Raw genomic sequence first — 25,103 nt, forward strand, 5'->3', positions numbered from 1 at the left:
ACGTGAAAAAGCACTTATCATTAGTGGATCCTTAGTCCCTCTGACAATTCATACAGATAAAGAATAAATAAGACTTAATAGTCCCATATAAATAGTCCCAAAAAAAACGGCACTTATCATTAGTAGTCCCTTAGTCCCAACGTGTTTCCCCCTGGTTTCCACCAGGGTTCATCAGAGGACCTGAGGAGGACATCAGTCTCTCTCCTAAGACAACCAGTCAATGCTGCGTGTGTGGAAAGAAGCATCCATACCCCATATATATATAAGCAATCCCCACCAATGTATAATTAACATACCCCTGCGCATATGTCTCATGTCTGCAGCCAAATACAAGTCTGTGGAACGCACACTAGGCGGAAGTCACGACTCACTGATGACGCAAACAGGAAGTGAGGTCACTGGAACGCATCTAGAGTTACCGGAGCGCACAGATGGAAGGCAGACCCGGCTAAAAGGCTAACATCTAGTGGTGCCTGCCAGAAGTGACAGAAAAACCGCCGATACCCAAACAGGAAACAATAGTTATCCCAAAAAAAGATGCACTGGAGAAAAAACTGGTGGCACAATTTCAGAATAATGGTGTACTCACATTACCCCACAAGGGGGAATAATGGATAAGGGGAAATAGAAATCAGCATATCAAAAAATAAAAAATGGAGCGGGTATCTCCCTGCATAAAATGCAGGTGTTATCCACATTTATCCACTTATTTGCCCTTCAGAAAAATCAGGGTTGTTCAAGTACGGATATGTAGCATAGTCCCAAAATAAAGATATAAAGATAACCACAATAGGTACATATAAGTGATGGCCGAAGGCCAGTATCACACAAAAGTTGGTTCTCTCTAGCCATCAGTAGCACACTCTCAGATCAGATGAAGCTCGAAAAGCTCAACTGTTCATTCAGGCCCCCCGGGGCCATTGATTCCATCCAGAAGATCCAACGGGCTTCCTGTTGGAGTATTTTCTTATTCCAATCTCCCTTTCTGATTGATTGTTCCACAACCTCAAGGACCCTAAATGAAATGCATCCAACATCTCCCCCATGTTTGGAGATTACATGTCTGGAGAGTGGTACATCTCCGCTAGGTCTCACATCTCCAAGCTGTTCGCCAATCCGAACACGTAGTTCACGTTTTGGTTTCCCGATGTAGTCCATCGGACATGTGCATGTGCAGAGATACACCACCCCCGATGTCCTGCAGTTGGCGAAATCTCACATCATACACCCGTTTAGTCACTGCACTCACAAAACTTTTAGACGGTGTGATAAATTTGCAAAAAGAACAGTGACCACACCTGAATGTTCCCTTAGATCTATTCTACAGCCATGTACCCTCCTTCTTCTGGGGAGCAAAGTGGCTATTTACAACAGCGGCCCTCACAGACTTCCCCCTCCTATAGGTGACTGAAGGTGTCCTTGAAATCAAGGCCGCCATATCTGAATCTGCCTGTAGGATGTCCCAGTGTCTTTTAAGGATTTCCATGGCTCTTTTTGACTGGTCATCGTATGTGCCTATCAACCGTGTAATGGTCTCAGAGTCAGGTCTATCCCTTGGGGTAAGAAGGGATGACCTATCTACTGCCCTTGCTTGTTGATAGGCCTTCTTTATCACCCCTTCAGGGTATCCCCTCACACGAAACCTATTGGCCAGATCGTGTGATTCAGACTGGAAATCACTCCACGAGGAACAGTTCCTCCGAACCCGGAGGAACTGTCCCTTGGGGATACCTCTCTTCAAAGGGGGGATGAAACTCCCCCACTCAAGAAGACTATTGGTAGCAGATGGTTTGCGGTACAATGTAGTTTTCAAAGAGCCATCTCTATTTCTCGAGATATGCACATCGAGAAAAGAGATCTCCTCCACTCCTATCTCACATGTAAACGACAAACCAAAGGTGTTGCTATTCAGGTAAGTCACAAAAGACCGAAAAGATGCCTAGTCTCCTGCTCACAGGATGAGGCTGTCGTCGATGTATCTACCCAAGAAAAGTATTTGTGGGGCCCAGACAACATCCTCATTCCTGAACACAAAAGTATCCTCCCACCAACCCAGGAACAAATTGGCGTATGTGGGAGCACAAGGGCTCCCCATCGCTGTGCCCCTGAGTTGGTGGTAGTACCTCCCGCTAAACAGAAAATAATTATGTCGCAGGACAAATTCCAGTAATTCCAAAAGGAACTTGTGTGGTCCCAAATGAGTTCCTCTGGTCCTCAAATAATATTCAACGGCCGCCAGGCACACCTCATGCCGGATGCTACTGTACAGGGCCTCAACGTCGACTGAGGCTAGGATAGTATCAGAATCAATGGACACACCTTCCAGCTTATTTAGGAGGTCCATCGTGTCCCTCAAATACGACGGAAGGGCTAGGACAAATGGTCTCAAAATCTTGTCCAAGTATACGCTAGAGTTTTGACACAGGGCATCAATCCCTGCAACAATCGGCCGTCCCTTTAGGGGACTGATGCCCTTATGTATCTTAGGGAGTGCATAAAACGTTGCTGTCACAGGCCACTTTGGGAGAAGGGAGTTAAACTCATTTTTTGAAAGCAGGTTCATTGACAATGCACAAGACAAGATCTTAGATAGTCCCACACTATATTCCTTAGTGGGGTAATTCCGCAGAATTTCATATGTTGATGCATCCGATAAAAGTCCCTGACACATTTCAATGTATTGAGTGCTATCCAAAATGACAGTGTTGCCACCCTTATCTGAGGGCTTCAACACAATTTCATTGTCAGCACTCAAAGATTCCAGGGCTTTTCTCTCTTTCAAAGACAAGTTAGGACATGTGGGTTCATACCTAGGGTTGATCTTACGGATCTCATCCGAGACTAGTTTTAAAAATATATCAATACTCCCTATATCACTACCTGGAGGCATTCTACTACTCTTAGGTTTAAGATCAGAGAAAGGTCCCAATCCTGCCCCCCTCTGTCCCTCTTCCGATAGTTCAGATAGTGTAATTATGTCTGGGAGATCCTCCAGGGATATGCCCAATTGTTGACATTTCAATCTATCATTATTTTGAAAGAACTTTCTCCATTTTAATTTCCTGGTAAAGAGATTGATATCCTTTATCCAAGAGAAAGGGTCAAACCTTGTTGTTGGGACAAAAGTGAGGCCTATTGAAAGGACAGACCCCTCACAGTCAGACAGAACATGGGAGGTTAGATTAACTATATGATTGTGACTTTCCCCCACAGGATCTGTAGGCATCCCCCCCTATCTGTATCTTTGGGGACCAGTGCGCTCCTGCAATTTGTAGGGAAGGAACCCTCTCGTCCCTAAAAAAGAAGAGGAAGATGATTGAGCAGATGAGGGTGCAGAGTTGCCCACCCTTTGTTCGAAGTCTTGTCCCAGCCATCTCCTTTGGCTACCCCTCCTACCTCGTCCTCTCCCCCTCTGATTTATTTTGACACTGGAATATTTTGAACCTCCTTCAGTGTCTGAGGACTCAAGGTCTCCACTCTTCCTCCAGACTCTAAGACCTTGATTTCCAAGTGAAATGCAAAATTTACTTTCATCTGAAAACAACACCTTGGACCACTGAGGAACAGTCCAGGTCTTTTTTCTCCTTGGCCCAGGTAAGACGCTTCTGGCATTGTCTTTTGGTCATGAGTGGTTGACACAAGGAATGAGACACTTGTAGCCTGTGTCCTGGATACGTTTATGTGTGATGGCTCTTGAAGCAATGACTCCAGCAGCAGTCCACTCCTTGTGAATCTCCCCCAAATTTTTGAATGGCCTTTTCTTAATCCTTTCCAGGCTGCAGTTATCCCGGTTGCTTTTGCACCTTTTTCTACCACACTTTTTCCTTCCACTCAACTTTCCATTAATATGCTTGGATACAGCACTTTGTAAACAGCCAGATTCTTTAGCAATGACCATTTGTGGCTTACCCTCCTTGTGGAGTGTGTCAGTGACTGCCTTCTGGACATCTAAGTCAAGTCAACAGTCTTCCCCATGATTGTGGAGCCTACTGAAACAGACTAAGGGATCTTTTTAAATGCTTTGGAAGCCTTTGCAGGTGTGTTTTGTTAATTATTCTAATTTACTGAGATAATGACTTTTGTGTTTTCATTGGCTGTAAGCCATAATCATCAACATTAATGGGAATCTGTCATCCCTTTTGAGTTATCAGACCTCTACTATGGCCTACAGGGTATAGAAAAGTAAATCTATACTTACCTGTATGGCCCATAGTATAGGTTTGATTGCAGAGAAAAGCACTTTAATCAATTCTATTTTGTACAGGCATTGGCATCCGGGGGACGTCAAGCAATCCCCTCCTATGTGTTTATTATTCCCCTAAATCCTCGCTTATATGTTTAAATATCAAATTCCACCCTCCCCCGCTAGTCACAGAGCCCTGTGACGTGCACTGTGCTCCGAATTTCCCGGGCATGCGCAAAGCGCTTTGCTTCATCCCGGCCCCGTCTCTCTGTGCCGCAGGTTTCTACTGCGCAGGCGCCGGGGAGTCACTGTCACTTCCCAGCGCCTGCGCAATAGATCCCTGCAGGTATGTATAGATTTACTTTTCTATACCCTGTATGCACATAGTAGAGGTCTGAAAATCGCTCAGGGGGTGACAGATTCCCTTTAACAGAAATAAACACTTGAAATAGATCACTCTGTTTGTAATGACTCTATATAATATACGAGTTTCACTTTTTGTATTGAACTGAAATAAATTAACTGTTTGATGATATTCTAATTTAGTGAGAAACACACTAATATATATATATATATATATATATATATATATATATATATATATTTTACACACATACACAAATAAAGGGAACACTTAACAGAATATAACTCCAAGTAAATCAAACTGTTCACTTAGGAAACACCACTGATTGACAATCAATTTCACATGCTGTTGTGCAAATGGAATAGACAATAGATGGAAATTATTGGCAATTATCAAGACACACTCAATAAAGGAGTGGTTCTGCAGGTGGGGACCACAGACCACATCTCAGTACCAATGCTTTCTGGCTGATGTTTTTGGTCACTTTTGAATGTTGGTTGTGCTTTCACACTCGTGGTAGCATGAGACGGACTCTACAACCCACAGAAGTTGCTCAGGTAGTGCAGCTCATCCAGGATGGCACATCAATGCGAGCTGTGGTAAGAAGGTTTGCTGTGTCTGTCAGCGTAGTGTTCAGAGGCTGGAGGAACTGCCAGGAGATGTGGAGGGGGCCGTAGGAAGGCAACAACCCAGCAGCAGAACTGCTACCTCCGCCTTTGTGCAAGGAGGAACAGGAGGAGCACTGCCAGAGCCCTGCAAAATGACCTCCAGCAGACCACAAATGTGCATGTGTCTGCACAAAAGGTTAGAACCCGACTCCATGAGGGTGGTATGAGGGCCCGACGTCCACAGATGGGGGTTGTGCTCATAGCCCAACACTGTGCAGGACGCTTGGCATTTGCCACAGAACACCAGGATTGGCAAAGTCGCCACTGGCGCCCTGTGCTCTTCACAGTTGAAAGCAGGTTCACACTGAGCACATGTGACAGAGTCTGGAGATGCCGTGGAGAGCGATCTGCTGCCTGCAACATCTTTCAGCATGACCGGTTTGGCAGTGGGTCAGTAATGGTGTGGGATGGCATTTCTTTGGAGGGCTGCACAGCCCTCCATGTGCTCGCCAGAGGTAGCCTGACTGCCATTAGGTACCGAGGTGAGATCCTCAGACCGCTTAGGAGACCATATGCTGGTGCGATTGGCCCTGGGTTCCTCCTATTGCAGGACAATGCCAGACCTCATGTGGCTGGAGTGTGTCAGCAGTTCCTGAAAGATGAAGGCATTGAAGCTATGGACTGGCCCACCCGTTCCCCAGACCTGAATCCGATTGAGCACATTTGGGACATCATGTCTTGCTCCATCCACCAACATTGCACCACAGACTGTCCAGGAGTTGGTGGATGCTTTAGTCCATGTCTGGGAGGAGATCCCACAGGAGACCATCCGCAACCTCATCAGGAGCATGCCCAGGTATTGTAGGGAGGTCATACAGGCACGTGGAGGCCACACACAATACTGAGCCTCATTTTGACTTGTTTTAAGGACATTACATCAAAGTTGGATCAGCCTCTAGTGTGTTTTTCCACTTTAATTTTAGGGGTGACTCCAAATCCAGGCCTCCATTGGTTAATAAATTTGACTTCCATTGATGATTTTTGTGTGATTTTGTTGTCAGCACATTCAACTTTGTACAGAACAAAGTATTCAATGAGAATATTTCATTCATTCAGATCTAGGATCTGTTGAGTGTTCCCTTTAGAGTGTGTGAGCAAATCGTCTCCAGAGAGAAAGAGGACTAGAACTCTTGAGCCACCTATACGAAGTAACAATCCTAACAGTCAATACTGACCCTTTAACGAGCCTTGTCATATATGACTTGAGATAAAAGCCAGAACCAGAAATTCAATTTGCAGACACTGTTTCAGGGTACGGCCCCTCGTCAGTGCAAAGTGCGAGTTCTGGTTTAGCTTTTTATTGCAGGAAATAATTATTGGATCTGAATAGGAGGCGGATGTGCAGTACCGTATGGCAGACATTACAAGTAGACGGCCAAGCTATGCAAGCAAGTACAGCTGATCGGCAGGAGTGCCAGACTCCAGTTGATCAGATATTGATGCCTTATCCTTAGGACAGGGCATCAATGTAAAAGAAATGGACAACCTCTTTAAAGCCTATGCAACAGAGATCCAATGAAGTTATTTTATTTTTTTGATCCAAGCATGATGGCGATGATGTTCACGGTCAGAAGTATTAGACTGTATTGTATACTTGTCAGGTGCACTAAACGGAAACAAGTGAAGAAATGAAGCTCAGTTTTGAACATATATACTTTTACTTCAAACCATTGATATTTCATATCAATTTCCTTTTCAACACAGAATGTACTGCAGGGTTAGATTCCAGAAAACAGTGAGACATCAGAAATGGCTTTGTTGTGGCTGAGATGCTAATCAGAGGCCAGACCCATTGACACCTGTCAGGACGCGGAGGGCTCCAAAAGCTGGAGAGTCACAAATAAGCCACCCGCATTACTAAAGAGCGCGAGACGGGTTCAGAACTCAGTGCCTGCACCAATAAAGCCATTGTCTGCCAGCACCAATGTTCTATTAATCATTTCCTAGGGAATCAGCGTCAAAAAAAGTGAAGATTTTTTTATTGGCACTTCTATAGTGAATCTTTCAGTCTTCCTTTAGATGATTAAATCTGAAAAAAAACTATACATACACTTTATGACATGTAAAATGTGATTTTTCTTCTTTTAACAGGAATGAAACCCTCTTTGCTTATTCTGAATTTATTTCATGAATATGCATTAAATGAAACATTTCTTGATCTAACTGATTTTAAAAAAAAATTATGCAAGGTTTCTCCCCAAGAGAAAATAAATTATAGTGGAATGACTGGAAAATATTGGAGTTATTAAAAACAGACCATTAGCAATCAAAGCAACAAAAAAAAAATAATCATTGGCTCTTCAAAAAGAGCTAGTAACTGGGGAGAAAAAAAAATGCAAAAATTTGCACTTAAACCTAGTTGTAAACTGCACAAAAAAAAAAAAGAAAAAAACTTCTCATTTTCTTTTTACATCTATTGCATCGAAACTGCGCTCTGGATCTATTATTACAGTATACCTTTTATGTAAAAAAAATCTTTATACATCAGAATAAAAAACAAGGAAGGCAAGATGCATAAAACAAATCAGCTGGTATCCGAGTCATCAATTAAACCACTTTTGCTGTTGGAGGGGCTGGCATCGCATTCTGTCCCAGGGCCTCTCCGGCAGCAAATTCAGCAGTTCTGCATACAAAAAGTAGTGTATCTGACTCTGCTTCAGGCATCTTACACCTTCGCTCATAGTATGGATTGTTCTGCCCACACGGTGTGGAGGACAGCGGCTGGTCCCGATCTTTGGCACTTATGCTGGCAAACTTAACTTCTTTCCTTTTAGTACTGTAAATGGAAGACAGAAAAAAAACACATGTAAGTAATACAGTAACAAAGCAGTGGACTTCATAGAGAAACAGGATCAAGACAAGCTTCTACATTAAAGTAACATGCCACGTCAACGCCCGGCCAGCTGTGCCCGACTATGCAGCTCAAGACCATTCAATGGTGTTGGACCCCCACCAATCACACATTGGTACTATGAGATTTCTGCGCAGTTGAATGCAAATTTAAGACCTGTTTTCACCGCCGATTGACATGTCTGCCGGCAGCTTATCTCAGGGAGAACAACGCGATCGGCAGTCCGCAATCAAATATGCCCGATCGCCATCTTTCCTGACAATCAGTCGGCCGGTGCTACCATACCCATTAGACTGTTGACCGAACCGGTCGACATTGGTGGCCCCAGGCATCTTTTTTTCTCCGTGCCAGAATTAAGCCTACATGGAAGAGACGTGTCCTCACCTTTTGTAACATACAAGTAGAAGAAGTCGCAGTACAGGATGGTTTGGACCACACCTGCCACTATGGCGATCAGGTCAAAGAAGCCTTCGAAGGAATAGCGCCAGATCCAGTTGAAGAGATACAAGGCACGGTACAAGCCCAGGAAGAACAGGTAGTGAGTAGTGATTGTCTCCGCTTCACCTGTTTTGCTGATCATGAAGAGCTGAGGCAGGATGGCCACCGACTCCAGATAAATGGAAAAGGTCCATAGGATCTACAGGGCGATACAAGCACATTTATCAGTATGCCGCTGCTCACCATAGTCACCTGTCTTTACCGGCAACTAAGTCACCTAAATCATATTGTGCACAAGTCTTATTCACGGGCAAAACGGTCAGTCCGGACTACCCCTTTAAGAGCTTAGAAGCAAAAAATTATATATATTTATTCATTCATGCAAAATGTTTTATGTACCCAGCTCCTACATGATTTTTTTTTTCTTTTTTTAATGAGGTAAAAGGATTAACGCAACACATGATTGAAGGAGTACATTTGCAGTTTCTACGGGAACACATTGCTCAGCCAGGGGCTGTATACACAAAACGGCAGCCAACACTATTTGCAAACAGGTTTATATTTAGATGCACTGGGGCAATAGCACTGGTTGAGAAAGGTGTGGCTGAGGCGGATACACATTAGATCTGGCTTGAAGCATTTTGCTGGTTGATAGATATATACTAAAGGCTCCAAAAAGTCATAGTATAGATACATCATGAATAACAAAAAAAAAAAAATTCAGGCGGCAACTTTTTTTTTTAATGCATTTAGGGTATTTTGAGGGTGCCGAATTACTTTTGCTGAATTGGTTCTAGTTTTTAATAACAAGGCATTCCGCCAGTGCGACTTGTGTGTGATAACAATTGAAACAGCTTTTGACTCTAACAGTGTCTTCTGTAATAAAATATCCCATATAATTGTGTAGGTCAATCTCTAGGCTTACAATGCTATAAAAGCGAATTTGTGAAGCCAGAATTCTACTATAATTAATTACCTATTAGAGGTCTCAGAAACTAGAAGTCCATGCTGCCTGAACCACGGGTGCCGTAAAAATCTCACACTGGTGGTGTTATTGCAGCAGTAAGGGGGGGGGGATTTTCAGAGAAAAGCATACATGGCAGCAATGACACAGCCGCCCATGTCCGATTCATGCTACATGTGGCCCATACAGCAAAAATCTTGTAAAAGTACATATACGCATGATAAACGTACAGTACAGACCAAAAGTTTGGACACAACCTCATTTAAAGATTTTTCTGTATTTTCATGACTATGAAAATTGTACATTCACACTGAAGGCATCAAAACTATGAATTAACATGTGGAATTATATACTTAACAAAAAAGTGTGAAACAACTGAAAATATGTCTTATATTCTAGGTTCTTCAAAGTAGCCACCTTTTGCTTTGATGACTGCTTTGCACACTCTTGGCATTCTCTTGATGAGCTTCAAGAGGTAGTCACCGGAAATGGTTTTCACTTCACAGGTGTGCCCGGTCAGGTTTAATAAGTGGGATTTTTGCCTTATAAATGGGGGTTGGGACCATCAGTTGTGTTGTGCAGAAGTCTGGTGGATACACAGCTGATAGTCCTACTGAATAGACTGTTAGAATTTGTATTATGGCAAAAAAAAGCAGCTAAGTAAAGAAAAACGAGTGGCCATCATTACTTTAAGAAATGAAGGTCAGTCCGAAAAATTGGGCAAACTTTGAAAGTGTCCCCAAGTGCAGTTGCAAAAACCATCAAGCGCTACAAAAAAACTGGCTCACATGAGGACCGCCCCAGGAAAGGAAGACCAAGAGTCACCTCTGCTTCTGAGGATAAGTTTATCCGAGTCACCAGCCTCAGAAATCGCAGGTTAACAGCAGCTCAGATTAGAGACCAGGTCAATGCCACACACAGTTCTAGCAGCAGACACATCTCTACAACAACTGTTAAGAGGAGACTTTGTGCAGCAGGCCTTCATGGTAAAATAGCTGCTAGGAAACCACTGCTAAGGACAGGCAACAAGCAGAAGAGACTTGTTTGGGCTAAAGAGCACAAGGAATGGACATTAGACCAGTGGAAATCTGTGCTTTGGTCTGATGAGTCCAAATTTGAGATCTTTGGTTCCGACCACCGTGTCTTTGTGCGATGCAGAAAAGGTGAACGGATGGACTCTACATGCCTGGTTCCCACCATGAAGGTGTGATGGTGCTTTGCTGGTGACACTGTTGGAGATTTATTCAAAATTGAAGGCATACTGAGCCAGCATGGCTACCACAGCATCTTGCAGCGGCATGCTATTCCATCCGGTTTGCGTTTAATTTGACCATCATTTATTTTTCAACAGGACAATGACCCCAAACACACCTCCAGGCTGTGTAAGGGCTATTTAACCAAGAGGGAGAGTGATGGGGTGCTACGCCAGATGACCTGGCCTCCACAGTCACCAGACCTGAACCCAATCGAGATGGTTTGGGGTGAGCTGGACCGCAGAGTGAAGGCAAAAGGGACAAGTGCCAAGCATCTCTGTGAACTCCTTCAAGATTGTTGGAAGACCATTTCCGGTGACTACCTCTTGAAGCTCATCAAGAGAATGCCAAGAGTGTGCAAAGCAGTCATCAAAGCAAAAGGTGGCTACTTTGAAGAACCTAGAATATAAGACATATTTTCAGTTGTTTCACACTTTTTTGATAAGTGTATAATTCCACATGTGTTAATTCATAGTTTTGATGCCTTCAGTGTGAATGTACAATTTTCATAGTCAAGAAAATACAGAATTTTTTAAATGAGGTGTGTCCAAACTTTTGGTCTGTACTGTACATACTTCGAAAAGCAATTTCATGAAAATAATGAGGTCTAAGGGGTAACGTTTCTCCTTGTGGAGAGTGACACACCGGCTCTTGCATGCCAAAGTAAGGAGGATTATTCGCCGTGAAATGCTCCTCTGGAAATTTTTAAATTTTCTAGAGTAGCATTGCGTGGCGAATAAGCCTCCTTACTTTGGCATGCAAGAGCCGGTGTGTCACTCTCCACAAGGAGAAACGTTACCCCTTAGACTTCAGTCCATAGAGACTCTCACCTAGCCAAATCAGATCTCATACTTTACACTGACGAGGGGCAACAGCCCAAAACACTGTCTGCAAATTGAGATTCTGATTTGGCTTTTATCCCAAGTCATATTGCAAGGCTCGTTAAAGGGTCGATTGTGACATGTAGGATTGCTGCTTCCAATCAGTGGTGCTATAGAGTTCAAGTCATCTCTCTGAAGAGGCAATTTGCACATGAAAATAATGAGTATTTTTGCTAAGTATCCACACAAACTAAAATAACATAGCGATTACATGTTCCAGCCAAAGCCGTGCCACCATGCTGAGCAGTGCAGTGAGCAAGTGACAGCAGTTACAGCCCTTTCATCATCAATGGCGGCATGGTGAGGGGAGCTACGCTGCATAACCACGCGGTCATCACCAATAAAAGCGCTTTTAACGGCTGGCAAACAGCTCAGCATATCAGGATGATTTAAAGCTGCAATGTGACGGCAGCACACAGCATGGGGGATTAAGAGGAACCCGTCACAATATAATGCCAATCTGCAGGTAAATAGCATTACAATCCTACATGGCTGCCTTACTGGAACAGCGGCTGCAGGGAGAACATGAAGTTATATTCTCCCTGCAGCCGCTCACTCCCAGTTATAAGGACAATTCAGGGAGCCATTATAGTCACTGCACTGCTTGGCGCAATACACTTACGCCGCTCTGATGAAAAAGCAAGCGCCTACAAGGAGATTAGTCCGGCAGCCCGATATGATTTTAATGCCATTTGCCTGCAAATTAACCTTATACCTGCAGGTAAATAAAGTTTCTTGACGTAACCATAAAAGTGAATCCAAGTGTTGAGATATTTCCAAAATTCGTCCAAACAGTCATGGGAAGTTAGGATTAGTTTAGAAGAATGAAGAGGAAACAGCGAATGCAAAAACTATTATATTACTGCAGAACAGAAAAACAACAATACCTCAAGAGGAGAGAAATCGTGATTGACGAGGACGGACAATCCACCAACAGGAACGACGAGGAACTCCACCCGGAAAGTGTCATGGTTTCCATCATATGTGGCCTTGAACTTCATGTATATCAAATAGACTGTTGCATATGCGCAGGCAATATAGATGAGCTGGAAGACAGGAAAATACACAATACAGTGGAGTAAGACTTCAAGAAAGGGTTGTCTAGGAATATATAGCAAGAAAAAAAGTCCACAAGGTTGTTTCCTTCCAACACTGCAGGGTGGTGTCTAGTATTCCAGCTCAGCTCCACTGTAGTAAATAGAGCGGTGATGCAATACCATCTACAACCGTGTGGCGCAATTTTTGGACCAAAACAAAAGCAGCTATGTTATTTTAACCCTAGATAACCCGCATAAAAAAATAATCACATTTAAACTATTTGTTCAGCTCTGAACACCATTTGAAGCGATACATGACTGGAGTTGGTGGGGTCCAAAAATTGGTGGATAAACTGCAGTACCTGAAAGAGGCCACTAGAGGCATTACATTCTGTATATTCCACCACTGCCAAAGAAGATATCAGTTAATTGGTGGAGGTGCCAAGTGTCGGCCCATAGCAATCTCACATACTGATGACGTATCCAAAGGCTAGATCAATTAAAGTCCCAAACAGCCCCTTTAACTGATACCTGCTCAATTTGACTTCAAACAAACAGACTCTTTCCTGTAGACCTCATTCAGACTCCACTATACGGTGCATTTTAGCATCTGTATTATGACAGTTAGTCCTGGACGAACTGCGAGGCTACAGACGCCAACTATAATGCTGTCAGAGTGGGTGATAAAGCAGACAGTGGATCCAGGACCTACAGCTGCAATACAGATGCCAAAATAAGCCTAAGATGGCCGCCAGCATGAGAACTTAATTGGGCTGTCCATCTGTTCTCACGTCTACATAAAGATGTGAGAGGTGCTGGTGATGTTGCAAAACAGTTGCCAGGACGTGTGCACGGGTCCTATTCTGCACGATAGCATGCATCCTGGCAGGTATGTGCAGACGCAACCTCATGACCCTGAAATGTGCGGCAAAGGACAGCCCATTCATTAGATTGGATAGCAATAAGGCCAGTTTATTAAAAGGGGTTGTCCATACTGGCAAAACTGCAATCACTATGTGACTGCAGAATTGTGGAAGTGTGTGATGTGCACACGATTCCCCCGCATTTCCCAAGCGGGCGTGTGATCACGTGATGTCACGTATGCAATCTTCATACTTGCGGTCACCACGCACAGACTAGACTCAACCGGCTTCTGTCAATTCTCTTCTACAGAGAAAAGCCAGATGATACCAACTGTCACATGACCACTAGTATGCAAATCGCATATATGTGGTGATCTGGCACCACTCCTCCCCTCACACGGGAAATACAGGGAGTAAGCCAATAAGTCAAATAAAGCGACTGCAGACTTTTCATTTCAGCCTTGACAACCTCTTTAATACATAATCTTAAAGGTCCTCTCCAGGCTTGGGGTTCAAGTGTACAGTCACTATGTGACTACAGACTTGTGAATCCTCATAGCACCCTGTCAAGAATTCCCCAGTGCCGCAGGACCGCAATTATGCGATTTGCAAACATCTGGCCACATGCCGACTAGACGTGCACTGCCTTGCTCAACACAAGACAATTGAGCGAGGCTGGACAAGTCTTGTCAGAATGTGGCCAAAAGTATGCAAACCACACTTACGGTCACATGACCACCCGCTCCCGGAGAATACTGACAGTGTGCACTGTGAGGATTTATAAGTCTGCAGTAATACAGAGCGATTGCAGATTTGAGATGCGAGTCTGGACAATCCCTTTATTGGAGGCCGCCACATTGTGTGATGCAACTGCATTTCCGTCTGGAAAAACAACAACATGCAACTGAGAGATGATATTATTAAGAAAAACTGAAATAAACATGCGCTCCCTTATAGCCGCTCAACCAGACTAACATGAGAGCTTATTGAGAAGCTAGAGAGCAGGGGATGAATAATGACTGCAACATCCCTACAAGCGCAGATTCACACTGAGGCTGCAGATCAGAATGACGCTCATTACAAGACCAGGAGAAAGCAGCAGACATGGACACGAGCACAGACCATGGTGTCCGGAGCGGCCACGGGTCTTCTGACCTGACCTCAACAACATGCTAGACATCTAAAACCAGCCCCATTTAGTCCATATTGGCAGATGCATGACTGAGTGCAGAAAAGTTTCTGCAGCACAATTTGCAACAATATATTTTGCTGCTGATTTTCAAGTCAATGTGGAAAACCTACAACAAATCTGGGCCATAAATTGACATGCTGCAAAACATAAATCTTAGCCAATTTGATGCATACAGCGAAAGATATTACGTCTGTAAATCTGGTAGAGACTGCAGCCCCTCGCAGCATGTGTACCATTGCTATATAAGACATTTTGGAGGCCGTCATTTTACCTTCATAGAAGTGTTGTAAAATGAAATGAATGAAGTGAAAAGATCCAGGTATCGGGTAGTGAAGACCATCGCAAAGAGAAGCTGACTCTTCCCAGAAATGCCTGCAAATGACAAGACGTTGCAATAAGAAAAAGATGTCCAATTAAGGTCAACATTTCACATCTAGATTGTGAGCCCCAATGGGACAGTGCTGATAAGGTCTGTAAATTGCCTGAATTGTAAAGCGCTGCGGAATATATTGGTGCTATATAAATAAAAAGATTATTATTATATAACCCGAGAGTATAACGCTACAGCAGAGGTTACAACACCTCAAAAAGTAAAGAAAGTAAAGTCGCACACAAGCCACAAACCGCTCAAGCAAATCTAAGCAGTTTACATAATTGATCTGACTATTTTGCCACAACGCTTTACAGATACCATCTCTGTCCCCATTGGGGCTCACAATATAGATTCCCTATCAGGATATCTTTGCATTGTGGGAGGAAACCAGAGAACCCGGAGGAAACCCACACAAACACAGAGAGAACATACAAACTCCTTGCAGATGTTGTCCTTGGTGGGATTTGAACCCAGGACCCCAGCGCTGCAAAACTAACAACTGAGCCACCGTGCTGCACATATTCTTTCACTATTACAGTTTATTAAATTTTTAGCTGTTCTTAAGCTAGAAACATTTCTTTTTTTTTTGCAGCTCGTTGCTTAGGAGACCGACCATCGCTGCTGTGTAGCTTGTAAGCACTGCACTGAAGCTGTCCGGGATTAGGAGAGGAATATGGCGCTCCCCCCACATTGACGGCACTGCTTACAAACTAACTAGAAAAAAGCCTGTAAGCCCTTTGCATGTTCGGACCACCGTTGCTAGACAACAGGGATTGTCAGTCTCCAAGGCAACGAACTGTAAACAAAACAAAAGTTAATATCTTAAGAATGGCTAAAAGTTTTCATAAACAGTAAATTTGCTTATTTATTCAACTATATCCATCTATGAAAAGGAGAAGAACTTGAAAGGGAAAGTATCATCAGAAAATTACAGTGTTAAAATTGAGTTTTTTGTGTTAACTATATATTTTTTATGTTTCCGATAATCTGTATTAGAAATCTTGCAATGTTCACACTGGCTACTGAGGCGATTTTACAATTCTTCCTTTTCTTTACTGGAGATTTTCCAGAAGTCTCATGGATTAAGGTGACAGGTGACACCTCTATACACAGCTGATCACACAGGATCCACCAATCACAATAGGTAATGTCACAGCCACCCTGCTCCCCCCTCCATTCACCTTTGGACAGGCTTCAAAACAAAAGATGGGGTCAGAGTCTGTTCACACATGAGGATTTCCCAAAACAGCAGGAAGTCAAAGTCTAAATAACCCCCAGTGGTCAGTGTGAAAACTGCAAGATATCAGTTTTGGTTTTTTTACTATATGAAAAACTAAAAAAAAAAAAAAAAAAATAATAAGAATATGAAAAATGAAAAAAAATATTTAACATAAAAATCTGATTTGAACAGTACATCAATTTCAGATGACTAATTCCTTTATTATCCGCATTGGTGAAAACTGGACCAATTGGCATGTGCTGGGGTAGAGCGTTCCAGAGTAGGGGAGAGGCACAGGAGAAATCTTGTATGCGATTGTGGGAAGAGGAGATAAGAGGGAGTAGAGAAGGAGATATTGTGAGGATTGGAGGTTGCGTGCAGGTATGTACCGGGAGACTAGGTCACAGATGTATGGAGGAGACAGGTTGTGGATGGCTTTATGTGCCATGGTTAGGGTTTTGAACTGGAGTCTCTGGGTAATGGGGAGCCACTGAAGGGATTGACAGAGAGGAGACGCAGAGGAATAGAGGGGAGACAAGTGGATTAGTCGGGCAGCAGAGTTTAGGATAGATTGGAGGGGCGCGAGAGTGTTAGAAGGGAGACCACAGAGCAGGAGGTTGCAGTAGTCGAGGCAGGAGATGATGAGGGTGTGCACTAGTGTTTTTACAGATTCGTGGTTGAGGAATGTGCAGATCTGGGAAATATTTTCGAGCTGGAGTCGGCAGGAAATGGAAAGCAGGGCTGTGGAGTCAGTAAGCCAAACCTCTGACTCCTCAAATTTCCATGACTCCCTCATACATGGCTCATGTTTAAGTGATAAATTTACTGTAGCAGAGATTCATCTCCGCTAAACATCTAGACCCTTAGATCAGGACTAGGACATTTCATAACTTTCCCAAATTCTTATGAAAAAAAATATTCCCCACAAACTGCATTGAACTACTGTACCCAAATTATATATTTTAGTAGTCGGAGCAGGTCCATTTTATACCGACTCCACAGCCCTGGTGGAAAGGGCTTGGATATTAGGTTTGAAGGAGAGATCAGAGTCAAGGGTTACCCCAAGGCAGCGAGCAAATAATGTCTTCTGTACTGTCTGCAAATTAAGATTCTGGTTTGGCTTTTACCCCAAGTCATATGGAAATTTTCGTTAAAGGGTCAATATTGACTTTTAGGATTGCTGCTTCCAATAGGTAGATCTGGAATTCTAGTACTCTTCCTCTCTGAACAATTTGCATATTTAATTTCCCAGAGGAGCATGCATGGACTATAAGTCTCCTTACTCTGACATGCCAGGCTTAGCACTCTCCACAAGGAGAAACCTTACCAGTTATATCCCCACCCAAAAAATAAAAACCCCTCCATTTCTTCCTGGTTCAGCACACAAGCGCCGTCACATCAATAAGTATAAATGGCCAATTCTGGATTATTTTGGCAGCACGTACTAGTATAATTACCCCGCACATTTTCAGTAAATATGTAATATGACTGCAGCCAACAACATCCAACAGAAAACAAGTGTAGTAAGCTCCTCCAAGATACAGCCCGCAGTGGGTTTTTGCTATGCAATTTGAGAGTAGTATGATGTAGAGTCAAAGACCTTGATTCCAGTCATGTATAAGTTATTAGGGTGTGGTGTTTTTGCAATAAAATCAGTGTTTTATCAGCAGGAGATTATCACTACAGGACTAGTTGTCTCATGCCATGTAGTGCTCCTGCTCTATCACTCTGTAACCCCGCCACTGCCATGGATTGGACGCTTTTTGTGTACAATGACAAGAAAGCTTCCAATCAGGGGTGTGGGTGGGGTTATACAGGGCTCAGTACTCAGAACACTGCTAGATCTACAGCAGAGAAAACAATGATTTTATCAAAACTGCACCAAGCAGCCCAGTAAGTGACATGACATTGGAATCAGGTTCATAGCCCCTACACTATGCTGCTCTCAGATTACATAGCAAAAACCTGGTGATAGATTCCCTTTAACAGAAAAAATAATAGTCCCCCCAAAAGGTGGTACACGAATGATGGCGCAAACGCATCACTTCTATGAGGCCGCCAGCACAACTAGTGTGTATGTATGGTAATCACCACTACCCATGCATGCATGTGCAGGGAAGAATATATGTTGGCCAAACAAATGCTCCACACAGTTATCTAAGGTGTATTCCCACCTTGATGCCAGGTTTACATGGGATGATCCAGGCCATCAAACAGGCTTCCACAATCTGGCGGTCCTTTGATGGCCTTTATAGACCGTCCGACCACACCGCTATGCGCACAGAACATAGAGTTATAGGCAGGACATCACCTGGTTACACAGGACGATGTGCTGCCAAAAAAGAGGATTTTTAAGCCAGTTTAAAAATTGTCGCATCTGACGAACAGGCATTTTTTTCGTTAGTCAGGCGTTTTGCTAGCCTGACCAGATGGGATAATAGCTAGCTCCACGATTATCAGCCCATTGGGGGAAAAAAAAAAATCCATGGAGTCTACTCTAAAAGTGGTGACTACCAACTTTGCTGTTTGGCCCAATTGGAATTATCCTGGACCTTAAAGCTAGATGGGCTGCCACAGCCGATCCTCAACCATGTTTCATTTACAATGCCTCGTCCTGATGCTCAATGAAAATTAGAATTACACTGGAAAAGCGACTTCCGGCTCACACGTAGACCCCAGGGTGATACGGAGAGTCAGAATAGATCCACAAGAAGACCAAAGAGTTAGTGGAAACTGGGGAAGACCGGGATCAGGGAGAATATGCAAGAACACGTTTTGGTGCTTCTTTGGGGTTTTGGGCCATCTCTGACACAAAGGCTCAGGGTGAGGCTAGTACCTTGGCAAAGGGGCTGCAACCCAACTTTCAAGAAGCTGTACACTGCAAATCCAACCAATTTGTAGGGACACAGGAGCAAGGAACAAAACATTAATTTACTAAGTAATACAGGGGCGATGGGTACAGATCAGGGAAGTGATTGCTATTTGATATAGAGGAGAGAGAATAACTGTAAAGGTTGGCGGTCACAACTTTCCTAAGAATAGGCACAACTAAGAAACCATTTCATTTTTATCATATCAAAATAATACATATTCACTGGTGTCATCTTTTATATAAAAAGGGGAAAAGTACCTTTCAAAAGGTTTTCTACAGGTGCGGATAAATGCAGTTCCACAAAGAAAATATATATCATATACCTGCAAGAATTGTGTGCACAAAGTGATGTCCAGAGGGAAAAAATATATGTAAATCTCTTAAACTACACTGAAATTATTAAATGCACTAGATACAATAAACAAATAAGAAAATGTATCAAATGATCAGTGAAGATCTGCTGCAGCGGCCAGGATGTAACCCCGCGCTGTGCTGACTCCTCTATGGTCAGCCAATAACAGAGGTGGTGATGTGGCCGCATCCTCCTCACTGACAGTCCCAAGGCTCAAAACTAATATTGTCACACACTGTCTGGCACACACCTGCAAGGACATCAAGTACCAGAAAAAAAAAGGTGATGGGGGCTTGTAAGAGAACTCCGAAAACTATTCAAATCAGCTGCAGGAAAGAAGGGGTTAAGAGCCAACATGTAATAAGGGGATCTCATGGAGTATGGTCTCACCACGCCTTACAGCCGGCTGCCACGTCAGACCCACACACACTTCATGTCAGAGCCTATCATCTGGTGCGAGCTCCAATTCATTGGCTTCCAGCACATGAGGAGAAACACACAGTGAAGAGCCCAAGAGGCATCTATGGAAAGAATGACATCTACTAATCATAGTGGGGGGACCTCAACCAGCGGCACGACCCCTGACTAACTGCCGGCTCGGGAGAGTGCACTGGAGACATTACTTGTTGAGGAGGGCACTAAAGGGACATTATTACTTTACAAAAGGGCCACTCAGGACAATACTACCTTATAAGGGGGGGGGCACGGGGATTCACTACTTTATAAAGGGGCACTCAGGCCATTACTACTGTACAATTGGGAGTTTTATTTTATAAGGGGCACTCAATGCATTACCACTTTATAAGGGGGCACTCGGGGAGGTATGAGGGGTACTCAGGCCATTACTACTTTATAAAGAGGCAATTGTGGCTTTTGTTATTTTAACGTGAGGACCCAAGGGAAAGTATTCTGTAAGGGACATTTGCAGCATTATTACTTTGTAAAAGGGGAACTCGGGCCATCACTACTTTACAAGGGGGCCGTGGGCATCACTACTTTATAAGGGGGCCTTTGGGGAGATATAAGGGGTCCTCAGGCCATTACTACTTCATAAAGTGGCACTAGGGGAGGTATAAGGGGCCGCTCACACTTTATAAAGAGGCAATTGCAGCTTTATTATTTTATCGTGGGACATAAGGGAAAGTATTCTGTAAGGGGCATTTGCGGCATTATTACTTTGTAAAGGGGGGCACTCAGGGAATTATAACCTCCAAAAGGGGCACAAAAGTGAATGTGGCTCTCAAGGGTAAGCAAAGTTATCAACCTCTGATCTATGGGAACAATCATGGTGCTCAGACAAGGACAAGATTGACATCTTAAAAGGTGAAGAATTTCAAATCCGGCAGCTAAAGACCTTATCAGATCTGTTCAAAGGAAAGTCATCTAGAAGTGATGGCATCCTCTGGAAGGGCCTGAGAGGAGGACCACTGCTTTAGTGAAAGGGTATGGTGCCCCACTTCACCGCACTCGGGGTGCCCATTCCAGCATACAGCCAACCAAGTGCCCCTCTAGTATAGATCAGTGGGAGCTGTCACACTGACGACACCAAGGACTTTTAATAATGACCAATTACAATAATTACAATTGGAAAAAACTGCAGAGTGTGAACGAAGCCTTGCCTCCTCTGGCACTGGGCATCGCCAAGGCCTGTGACATAAGCCATGGTCAGCGCTGCCAGGGCACAGATCACAGGATGATGGGGCCCTATATAAAGTTCTGCTGGCACTGCCCCCTGCTCTGGGCACATAGACCGCCCGCAGCACCATTGTAGATGATGGCATTTGGTGCAAGTTGCAAAAAAAGGGTTAAATTAAGTATAAAAAAAAAAAAAAGATATAAAAGGTTCCCCAGCAATGCTGCAGCCTGGCAGAGCCCCGGGGTGTACCGGGCAGCGCTGCAGGGGCACAGGCTCTGCCGTCACTTACCGGCACAGGACCGGGTCTTCCAGATCTTCAGCAGCAGGATGATGATGGCTGCCAAATGGGACAAGTCCCCGGTTAACCTGAAGACGTTCATTGTGCTGGGAGATAAGGGGTGTACGGTGACCGGGCGGGGAGAAGAGAGGGCAGAGGTGACCCGGGGACCGCGGAGACGAGCTGTGCCGCTGACTTCAATCCGTTAAAATGGCGAGCGCCGAGCTACGTGGCCCGGGGACGTGGCCTAACTGCAGCGAGCGCAGAGCATGCTGGGAAACAGCGCTCAGGCAAGGGTGACGTGTTACACCCCGCCCCCTTCCGCACGCCCCTTTCTCAACTGGCCCATCACCAAGCCCCGCCCCTTAAAGGCAGCGTGTCCTGAAATGTTCCTTGTCTTTTGTAACATTTTTTTTAGTCACGTGTCTCTGCTGGAGTTTTAGATCCCTCCTGGGAGCAATTTGTGCACTCCCCCTGTCAGCTGCACTGAGCTTACATTTATTCTCCATGCCACTTGTGACTATGGAAATAATTTTTTTTAAAGATTTATTGCATTTTTTAGTTTCTAAAGAGCTGCACATTTTTTCTCATTTGGATATTGAAATCATTTTTGCTTTTTAAGTGACAGGAGAGGATGACATTTTTTGTTACTTTCATACTCACTTTTTTATTTTTTTTTGTCAATATCAGGCAATGCTGGGAGGGAAATGAAGTACGAGTCTATGACATTTGTTTTCTCTTTTAATGACCACAATGGACCACTAACTACTAAATTATATTTTAAAGGGAATCGTCGGCCGGATTTGACCCCCCACACTATTAATATGCGCATGTAGCTCTTTCAAAGACAAGTCCAACAATACCTTTTAGGCTATGTGCCCACGATGCAGAAATGCTCCGGATTTTTTCCTGAGCGTTTCTGCATCTCCCTGGCAGAAAAAACCCATGCGGATTGTACATGCGGATTGTACATGCGGATTGTGCATGCGGATTGTACATGCGGATTGTACATGCGGATTGTGCATGCGGATTGTACATGCGGATTGTACATGCTTTTTCCTGCCAGGGACATGCGGAAGTGAAAGCGTTCTTCACATGCATTTCCGCATGCGGGTTGACAAGCGCTTTCCAAGCGATTTTAGCATCACTTGGAAAGTGTGTGACAACTTGGTCACACTATATAAATCTATGCAAACAGCATGGATTTATATAATGTGACCTTAAAGAATGTTAAAAAAATAAATCTATACTTACCCTCCGATGGCCCCCGGTGTCTTGCTTCCCTCCGTCCTGGCTGCCGGCAGCGGTACACTGAAGGACCTGCCGACGTCAGCGTCGCGTGACCCGTCACATGACTATGACGTCAGCGCAGGTCCTTCAGTACATCGCAAACTGCCGGCATGAGAGGAGGAGCGCACCGCGGGCCGTCAGAAGGTAAGTATATATTTATTTTTTATTCTTTTTTTTTACAGTTTTCTATGGTACCCGGGTCCGGAGGAGAGTCTCCTGTCCTCCACACCCGGGTACCATCCGCACATTAGAACGCATGGATTCCGCATCTACATATACAGTGATGCGGAATCCATGCTATCTAATGCAAGTCAATGGCGGCGAAAACGCAGAACTTCCGCAAAATAATTGGTAGTGCTGCGTTTTTTTCCGCAATGATAATCCGCAGCGGAAATTTGCGCAGCATGTACACAGCACATGCGGATTATCATTGGGGAACATGGCAGGCCTTCTACCATGCGTTTTTTAAGCGTTTCTGCAGCGTTTTTGCGGCTGCGGAAATGCTTAAAAAACGCATCGTGGGCACACAGCCTTACATGGCTGGTCAGTTCTTCCATTACTGAGAAATCAGTAGTTGTAGTGATATGCAAATGAGGCTGAAGAGCTATGGTAGATCTTAAGCCTCTGTCACTCAGTGTGGGGGGGAGCTGTCATACATTGTGGGGGCTACTTGGTGCTGTCATACACTGGGGGGGGGGGGGCTACTGTGGGGCCCATCATGCTGTGCATCATGTTGTGTATAGGGAGCTGTGGAGCCCATCATGCTGTGTATAGGGAGCTGTGGGCCCATGATGCTGTGTATAGGGAGCTGTGGAGCATTCTGTGTATAGGGAGCTGTGGGGTCCATCATGCTGTGTATAGGGAGCTGTGGACCCATGTTGCTGTGTATAGGGAGCTGTGGGCGCATGATGCTGTGTATAGGGAGCTGTGGAGCCCATGATACTGTGTATAGGGAGCTGTGGGGTCCATCATGCTGTATATAGGGAGCTGTGGGCCCATGATGCTGTGTATAGGGAGCTGTGGGGTCCATCATGTTGTGTATAGGGAGCTGTGGGGTCCATCATGCTGTGTATAGGGAGCTTGTGGGCCCATCATGCTGTGTATAGGGAGCTGTGGGGTCCATCATGCTGTGTATAGGGAGCTGTGGGGCCCATGATGCTGTGTATAGGGAGCTGTGGGGCCCATCATGCTGTCTATAGGGAGCTGTGGGCCCATGATGCTGTGTATAGGGAGCTGTGGGGTCCTTCATGCTGTGTATAGGGAGCTGTGGGCCCATGATGCTGCGTATACGCAGCTGTGGGGCCCATCATGCTGTGTATAGGGAGCTGTGGGCCCATGATACTGTGTATAGGGAGCTGTGGGGTCCATCATGCCGTGTATAGGGAGCTGTGGGCCCATCATGCCGTGTATAGGGAGCTGTGGGGCCCATGATGCTGTATATAGGGAGCTGTGGGCGCATGATACTGTGTGTAGGGAGCTGTGGGCCCAACATGCTGTATATAGGGAGCTGTGGGGCCCATCATGCTGTGTATAGGGAGCTGTGGGCCCATCATGCTGTGTATGGGGAGCTGTGGGGCCCATGATGATGTGTATAGGGAGCTGTGGGGCCCATGATGTTGTGTATAGGGAGCTGTGGGGCCCATGATGCTGTGTATAGGGAGCTGTGGGGTCCATCATGCTGTGTATAGGGAGCTGTGGGGCCCATGATGCTGTGTATAGGGAGCTGTGGGCCCATGATGCTGTGTATAGGGAGCTGTGGGGTCCATCATGCTGTGTATAGGGAGCTGTGGGGCCCATGATGCTGTGTATAGGGAGCTGTGGGCCCATGATGCTGTGTATAGGTAGCTGTGGGGTCCATCATGCTGTGTATAGGGAGCTGTGGGCCCATGATGCTGTGTATAGGGAGCTGTGGGCCCATCATGCTGTGTATGTGGGAGTTGTGGGGGAGGCATCATGCTGTGTATGGGGAGCTGTGGGGCCCATGATGATGTGTATAGGGAGCTGTGGGGCCCATGATGTTGTGTATAGGGAGCTGTGGGGCCCATGATGCTGTGTATAGGGAGCTGTGGGGTCCATCATGCTGTGTATAGGGAGCTGTGGGGCCCATGATGCTGTGTATAGGGAGCTGTGGGCCCATGATGCTGTGTATAGGGAGCTGTGGGGTCCATCATGCTGTGTATAGGGAGCTGTGGGGCCCATGATGCTGTGTATAGGGAGCTGTGGGCCCATGATGCTGTGTATAGGTAGCTGTGGGGTCCATCATGCTGTGTATAGGGAGCTGTGGGCCCATGATGCTGTGTATAGGGAGCTGTGGGCCCATCATGCTGTGTATGTGGGAGTTGTGGGGGAGGCATCATGCTGTGTATAAGGAGCTGTGGGGCCCATGATAC

The 25,103-nt window shown here is 44.8% G+C and overlaps 1 protein-coding gene across 1 annotated transcript; it reads right to left on the reverse strand.

Annotated features, from left to right (window-relative positions):
• Positions 1-6,854: 6,854 nt before the first annotated feature.
• KDELR2 (KDEL endoplasmic reticulum protein retention receptor 2) lies at positions 6,855-21,712 on the reverse strand. Its single transcript, XM_073647584.1, has 5 exons — positions 21,436-21,712; positions 14,966-15,066; positions 12,490-12,648; positions 8,451-8,703; positions 6,855-7,991 (listed from the first exon to the last, which is right to left on the reverse strand). Exons 1-5 carry the CDS (start codon positions 21,524-21,526, stop codon positions 7,957-7,959), a joined length of 639 nt encoding a protein of 212 aa, XP_073503685.1. The 5' UTR covers positions 21,527-21,712; the 3' UTR covers positions 6,855-7,956.
• Between the last annotated feature and the right edge of the window lie 3,391 nt (positions 21,713-25,103).

The sequence above is a fragment of the Phyllobates terribilis genome, unplaced genomic scaffold, assembly GCF_046119375.1.
Source record: "Phyllobates terribilis strain yellow unplaced genomic scaffold, ASM4611937v1 Scaffold_9__5_contigs__length_417890890, whole genome shotgun sequence".
NCBI lineage: Eukaryota > Metazoa > Chordata > Amphibia > Anura > Dendrobatidae > Phyllobates > Phyllobates terribilis.

Excerpts from the sequence above, each read along its gene's own strand:
- KDELR2 (XM_073647584.1), bottom strand. The coding sequence starts at position 21,526 with ATGAACGTCTTCAGGTTAACCGGGGACTTGTCCCATTTGGCAGCCATC. Across the intron at positions 8,704-12,489 it reads ACGATTTCTCTCCTCTTGAG|ATCCTATGGACCTTTTCCAT; the intron begins GTATTGTTGTTT and ends ATCGCCCTGTAG. Across the intron at positions 7,992-8,450 it reads CTACTTGTATGTTACAAAAG|TACTAAAAGGAAAGAAGTTA; the intron begins GTGAGGACACGT and ends TTCCATTTACAG.